Below are 7,819 nucleotides of genomic sequence, written 5' to 3' on the forward strand. Positions count from 1 at the left end.
TATTTCAGATGCAAAAATATATTTTACATAGTAATATATTGATTTATATAATATCAAGAATATCTAATAAAAATTCATAGTTATAAACATCGAAATACTCAAAATACTCAAAATACTCTATAATTATTAAGTTGGTATTTGCAACAGTTTTAATATTATAACACTTTTAATATCCAGAATTTACAAAATATATCCTGAATATAAATTTAAATCAGCTATTTATAAAATAAAAGATATATTGTTTAAATGGAATTTGATAAGCCGAGAACCAATAACCGAACTGAAACACAAATAAAAAAAAATAAAAACTATAACCGCATTAATGTTCAAAAATATCTAAACGGTTCCTATATCCCTAGAACAGTAAAAACTAAACTAAATCAGAACTAAACTGAAAACCAAACTATCCAAATACAATTTATATGCCTAAATATTTTATTTATAAACCGAATTATCCAAAAAAGTTGATAACCTTATTACTTTTTATCCAAAATATTTACAATTATCTTAATTTTCTGATATAACCAAATCACCCTAATAATTTTATCCAAAATATTTAAATTATCCAAGTGATCTTATATTTTATCAAAAAAATCCCAAAAAATGTTTTTTTACCCAAATTATTCAAAACTATCCAAAAACGAAAACCAAACCAGAACCAAATTTTGTCGGGTTGCTTACATTATTATCCGCACAAACCAAAAACAAAAATAAGAAAACCAAAACCAACTCAAGTTCATAAATAACCAAACGGTTTTTGTATCTCTTTCAACTGAAAAACTAGAAACCATTACCAAACCGAAAATTCTCGTATGCAACCGAAAACTGAATGTCTATGCCTAAACATATTAGTGAACAAACAGACAGGTTAATACTGTTAAAAAAAACAGATAAGTTAATAAATTTGTCAACAAAAAAAAAATAGTTATGTGCTTCCTATGGCTTATCTAATATATTAATATAGTACATGGACCCATTTATCAATTTATAAATTCTCTTAATAATATATATACTATTAATAGATTGGATGTATCTTCCGTGCATTCCACTATATAATATACATACCAAAGTTGATTTATATTAGTTAAACTATACGAAACATAAAATTAGAGTTTCACCATTTTAACAATTAATATATGATATTATATATATATATATATATATATTCCTATATGTTGTTTTAATAGATTAGATTACAATTTTTTACAAAGTACATATACATTCATATAAACAAACAGCTAAAAGAATTGAATATTTGAAACAATAAATTACAACATATAAACAATCAAAATGTTATGTGTAGACATCTAAACTATTAAAACTGAAGTACAATTATTACTTAACCTTAACCTTGACTTTTTTATTTGAAGTGTTATTAATGATTCACTGCATATATATATATATATATAGATCATATACATAAAAACTCCATGCAATTCCTATTTCTCTAAACCCGAAAAATCAAAACCGAGCAAGTACTTCAATATTCAGAATATAATAAAATATTAATTACTTGAATTCCAGGTTTTGGATATTTATAAGTAAAAGATATCCAAAAACCCTGAATTCCCTAGTTTTTTCGAGTTTTCTAGGTTTAATTCAGGTTTTTGGGTATTTTTGGGATTTTGGTTTTAAACTTGAACCAAACCCAGACCATTTATAATTCGTTTCCACTTCAGATTTTATAAAAACAGAAACCCTATCTAAACCCAACATTATCCGAACCGATCCAATCCAAATGAAACCATTAAGTTGTTGTGTTTTGAAATGTTTATGTAATTATCGAAAAACAAACACCCGCGAGCGCGCGGATCATAATCTAGTTCTATCTGCTTTCACATACCTCACAAAGTGACAACTCACAACAAGGAAGCTTATTTCACAACCATCTTTTGTGTTGCTCTTATCCTCTACTTTCCTCATACTTCCCCTGGAGTTCCTTTGAAAGGTTTGGAAACAGCCATCACAGTGCTTCGCGTCAGAGGCTGAGCTCTCTTGGCCAATGCCGTCATCACCTCCGATTCCATGCTCTTCAATCTTGACATGACTTATTCTAACTACATAATTAAATATATAAAAGGAACATAATTTTTTATACGTGCTTTAGACGCCATTTTGATCGGGACCGGTACTGATAATAACTGTAGTCTTAACTGTAATCTCGAGAATTTTAAATAAAAATTACTATTTAATTTCTTCATACATAAAATAAATAGACTTTTAATTTTCATGGGGCTACAGGTTCTTTTCCATCCTTAGAAACTTGGATAGTTAACTAAAAACATATTGGACCAGGTTCAGTAGTTTAGAACCCAAAACCTATTTTTTTATGCGAGCCCGAAACTCAGTAACGGCTAATTGTAAAGATCTTATTACTACCTGTTAGGAATCAAAGGTGGTGTTTGCGTGACTTATAGATATTAAAAATTGTAATAATATGAAGAGAGTATTAGTACCATACCAACAAGCTTCGAGTTACAGTAACAATGGAGCCATGCAGAGAGGATATATTCTTATCTTCGTCCAATATAGAGAGTCTTATCTTTGTCTGAGTCTGGCTCTAACTGAGAGCCCACTGATTGTGACTTTCTATAGTTTCTGCGTAAAGTTGCAAGAACACAAAGATTATAAGAATTTCTTTTCTTATTAGATTTAGAAGCTCACACAAAACTAAGGTGATGATTGTTTGGATGGTTTTTAGATTTTAGTTTTTGGTTTTTGGCTTTTGGTTTTTAGTTTTTAGATTTTGGTTTTTAGTTTTTTGTTTTTGATTTTGCAGTAGTTTTTAGATTTTGAAAAAACTCGAATGGCAATTTTGGTTTTTAGCTTTAGATTTTTAATTTTACTGTAATTTTTAGTTTTTAGAAAAATACAAATGATATTTTTTCAGGTTTTAATTAATTTTAGTATATTTTAGTTAATTATTTTCTGTTATTTTTTAAAACGTTAACTTATAATTTAATTTATTTTTTAAACAAACTTAAAATTACTCTAAGAATATATCACAATTTTCAGTAAAATAACACCAATAGATTATTAACAAAACATGCAAACTTTACATAAAAGTAAATTTAAATAATTAAATTAATTTTAGTAATTTTAGTGGCAAATTTAAAAGAATGTTCTTAATATATATTATTTTGTATCATATATGTTAAAAAAATTCTTATTACTAAAACTTATTTGCTCATACTTATAGTAGTTAGCATTTTATTTATTTATTCCTATATTAATGCACAAATGTAACAAAACTTTTAAATTTAAAAAAAAAAAAGAAAAACAAGAAAAAGCATCGTGAGATGTAAAAACCAAGAAAATTGGGATTTTGGTTTTTCTTTAGAAAATAACAGTTATTTGAAAAACTAGTTTCCCTAAAATGTAGGGAATCTATTTTCTTAAAAACTTGATTGTCTAAAAATTGGTTTTTCCAAAAACAAAAGCCAAAAACTACTTCAAAATCTGTAAACAATCAACCTCTAAACCTTTCAATGTGTTTCTCTTGATGTTATATTTCTCTCCATGAGACTTTTTTATATAGGACTAAGCTACTCCTTAACCTAATAATAATATGGAAACATAAATCCTAAGCTTGATTTGTTTTCCTTTTTCCTTAACCCAATAAACTTCACTTTAATGAGTTAACTAGCTCCTTAAGTTAATTGGAATTATCCAACATTCTCCCCCTTAATTCCAACTCGAATCCCGTTGAATTTAGATCCAACACTTGTTCTAACGAAGCTACGATGTGAATGAACTTTGTTCTTGGAAGTCCCTTCAAGAGCTTCTTTACCATATTCGATTCTTTCATTATCTCTCCTAACGCGGCTGCTCTCGATGCTAAGACTGAAAGTTTCCTGCGTAGTCATCCACCGTGTCAGTGTCTGCCATCTTCAGGTTGTCGAACTCAGACATTAAAGTCTGTAACCTCGCTTCTCTCACGCAATCAGCACCTAGGTTACGGGATTTGATAGCTTCCCAAATCTTCTTCGATGTATCATGTTCTCCTATTTGAAGTATTAGCGCTTCCGGGACTGATTGAAAGATCAGAGCAATTGCCATATTGTTCTTCTTTGCATCATCACTCCCTGGATCAATTGTATCCCAAACTTCGTATAAACGAAGCATCACTTTCATTCGCATCGACCATACGGTGTAGTTGGTCGAATGTCTTTCTTCATCTCAAGACCTTTATCACGTCCTTGAGAATTGTTATCTTCTCCCATTTTTTTGATCGAGTTACAACTCCTCTTGTAAACGATCTTCGAAACCTGGAGCTCTGATACTAATTAAAGTTGCAACAACACAAAGATTATAAGAACTTCTCTTTTTATTAGATTTAGAAACTCACGCAAAACTAAACATTTCAATGTGTTTTTCTTGATGTTACATCTCTCCATGAAACTTCTTTATATAAGACTAAGTTACTCTTTAACCTAATAATAATATGGAAACATAAATCCTAAGCCTGATATGTTTTTTTTTCTTAACCCAATAAACTTCATTTTAACGAGTTAACTTGCTCATTAAGTTAATTAGAATTATCCAACATCTGCTCGGAGAATCCATTGATACTCCGGAAGAACTAGGCAGATTTGGTTACTGGCGGCACGGAATCTAACGGGATGGTCTCGAAGATATATGCACTGTTCAAACGAGTCCTCTCCTGCACCAACCGGGGCATTTCGCTAGTAAACAACTGGGCAAGAGCCTAAAGCACCAGTAACAAATTAGAAAGAAGTGTGAACAGAACATAACTGGAATATAACTTCTCTTGGTTGTGTGCTTGTGGCTTGAATGTTGTGACATTTGATTTGATATAGGTTATAAGTGATGTTACTTTCGTGCGCAGCGAAAGTAAAATTAAAAAGATCTATTTACCTTTTTGGATATCATATAATTTACTTGAAGTATTTACCTTGTGTTCTCTATATTGCTTTTCTAATGGTAATTTGTTGGTTACTTGGTTGTGTATATTTTGTATATGGAGATATAAATGTTTCTATCATTTTATAAAAGAACCCCACATGTTCCATTTTCCTTGTTACGAGGATGTGAGAGTTTACACGCAATCTCGTGCCAAAAGCAAGCATAAAATTTAGATTTACAAATCGGAATAATACATATGAGATCATTGAACACGACAATGATTCAACAACTAGTTCTCTTTTATTTTTCTTTCTTTGTTTATGGTCGAACACGATCAAACTCTAAAGTTTCTGATCTTTGGTGGTGATATTTTTTTCTTCTTTTTGGAACGTAATTCATTCGTGTTTCTAGTCTAAAGAGTACAAAATTTGAATAGAAATTCATTCACAAACACATTATTTTCTCAAGCAAGAATGAAATGGATAAAATTTAATTAATTAGGCTCTAGTAGATGTCATATAGTTATAAATGCTAACGGGTTATGACTACCAACAAATTCAGTGGTATTTTGGCGGATGAGGTTTTGACCAAAAAATATACATTTTTATATTGGAGTCTGAATAAATTAAAATTTTATATTCATGATTACGCTTTCATCTAATATATTCCCTCCGTTCCTAAAAGATAGACTTTTTAATATTTTCGCACATATTAAGAAAACACATTAAATTACCATAATAAATGTATCGTTTTCTGTAATTTTTAATTTTCAATAACTTTTAACCAATAGTAATTCAATAAAGTCAATTAATTTTCTTGAAGTTTACAATTTTTTCATAGAAAACACAAAAAATACATCTTTCTGAAAAATCTATCATTAAGCAACGGAAGGAGTATATTTTTTTAAAAAGGTTGAAACTTTGCTTGCATATATTTAGTAGTGGCAAAGAATTTTAGTATTTGTTTGCTTCATACACTTATGGTTTACCAGTTTTACGAGTAAAATTAGAATGCAAATGGAAGTAAATTTACGGAAATCTTACCGTTTGTCTATTAGAGCTACAAGTGTTAAAAGACTCAACGCGCCATTTATCATTACTAATAAAACGCCATTTGAGAGGTTTATAAACATATTGGCTTTTACATAAATCTAAAAACAAGACATGAATCCATATATTCCAAAGTTTCTTACATAAAAAGAAACGTAACCGCTGAAAGTGGGATGCATGAAACATGAAGAAGGGTTCGGTCACGTATGTAAACACACACACACAAACTATCACATACCATGTGATCCGACCAGTTTGGTCAAACCAAACGTAACGGCCATAGCTAACCATCCTCCAATCAAAACCCTAGCAGATGACTTAACCACCGGTGCTTTCCCCAAAACCGCTCCCAACCAACCAAACATAACCAAAGCCAACGTCACCGCCGCCAGAATCACTCCAACCCTCACTTTATACTCTTTCACAAACGCAGCCGCCAATAAAGGCACAATCGCTCCAAGAGAAAACGCTAACGCAGACGCAGCAGCCGCTTGCATCGGGCTCGGAAGCTTTTCTTTCTCTATCTCTCCTCCGTTCTCTCTCTTCATTTGAGCCACCTCTATGTCGTACTGAGAGTAAACAGAGACAAACTCTCCGATCGCCATGCTACAAGCTCCGGCAACTAAACCGGCAAAACCAGATAACATCATGGTTTTAATGTCTCCCTTAACCGCACCGACACCCATCATAAGCGAGGCCGTGGAGACAAGACCGTCGTTGGCACCGAGCACGGCGGCTCGTAGCCACTGAGCTCTTTTGGAGAAGTCGAAAGCCTTTTCTTGATCTTTCTCCATGTCTACGTTCAAGCTGTTGTTCACGTTGTGGGACTCCATAGTGATTTTGGTCTTTCTTTTACTTTATTTTGGAAGTTGAAATGAGAAGATAAGAGAATGTTTGATGAAGTGTGGAGAACACACGCTTGAGTTCTATTTATGGAGAGATTTCGTGTGAAACATTATTTAAAATAAAGAATAATTATGTGGTGGAGTCGACGATTCATATATGTGGCCCACCATCACAACTAATGGAAATACTTTTACAGTTTTACTATATTGGACAAATTGGACTGGAAATTAACCACCACCTGTTTTCATCTTATTACAGAATTTGTTTCCATTAATTACATATTCAAAAAAAAAAAGAGTTTTGTTTACCAAACATAGAGCTTGGCTAATTAATATATGTGGATCATCTCCACCAGTTAAAGAAATAATTTCACTATATTGGCCAAAATGTGGACTAAGTAACACGGACCTCTTTAACTTTTAGTTCTGTTTTCTTACCTTCATTAATAATCTTCAAAACATTAATTTTTCTTACCAAACACACAAAAACATGGTTATCACAACTTCTATGTGTATACCAAATTCAATGGCTGGAGATGATGAAGTGAGCTGAAACTGTGATGTTAGGAGCTTTCAAACCAGTTTTGAGGGATATCAAAGCACCGAGAATGCAAGTACTCACTTAATCTAAGTGCAACCAATGATTTAGATGAGTTTTAAACTACTACTAATACTAGAAAGCAATAACAGAATGATACTTTCTTGACTAAGGGAAAAGAGAACTCATGGGCATAGGGATTAGACCTTGGGTGATCAAGTATCGAACTAAGGATGACAAATGATCAATCAAACTATCAACCTTAAGCCTAGACACAATTCTAAGCAAGCTCTATGTCTAGATGAATGCTCATTTGCTAACATATCTCAAACATCAAATGTCTTTGGTTGAATAATATGAAAGCAATCATTACTAACAAGTCTATTAGCTATTTTAGCACCTTTAACAACAAATGTCTTTGGCAAAGTATACTAAAAGCCTAGGAGAGTTGTCTCAGGCATTTCATCAAACACCTTTTGGGTGGGAAATGTCTATTGATCAACTTTTGAGTGGCCAACTCA

The 7,819-nt window shown here is 31.6% G+C and overlaps 1 protein-coding gene across 1 annotated transcript; it reads right to left on the reverse strand.

Annotated features, from left to right (window-relative positions):
* Positions 1 to 5,939: 5,939 nt before the first annotated feature.
* On the reverse strand, positions 5,940 to 6,808 carry LOC106304243 (vacuolar iron transporter homolog 1). Its single transcript, XM_013740650.1, has one exon. It carries the CDS (start codon positions 6,746 to 6,748, stop codon positions 6,146 to 6,148), a length of 603 nt encoding a protein of 200 aa, XP_013596104.1. The 5' UTR covers positions 6,749 to 6,808; the 3' UTR covers positions 5,940 to 6,145.
* Positions 6,809 to 7,819: the final 1,011 nt, after the last annotated feature.

This window comes from Brassica oleracea, chromosome C7, assembly GCF_000695525.1.
Source record: "Brassica oleracea var. oleracea cultivar TO1000 chromosome C7, BOL, whole genome shotgun sequence".
Taxonomy (NCBI): domain Eukaryota; kingdom Viridiplantae; phylum Streptophyta; class Magnoliopsida; order Brassicales; family Brassicaceae; genus Brassica; species Brassica oleracea.

Excerpts from the sequence above, each read along its gene's own strand:
- LOC106304243 (XM_013740650.1), bottom strand. The coding sequence starts at position 6,748 with ATGGAGTCCCACAACGTGAACAACAGCTTGAACGTAGACATGGAGAAA.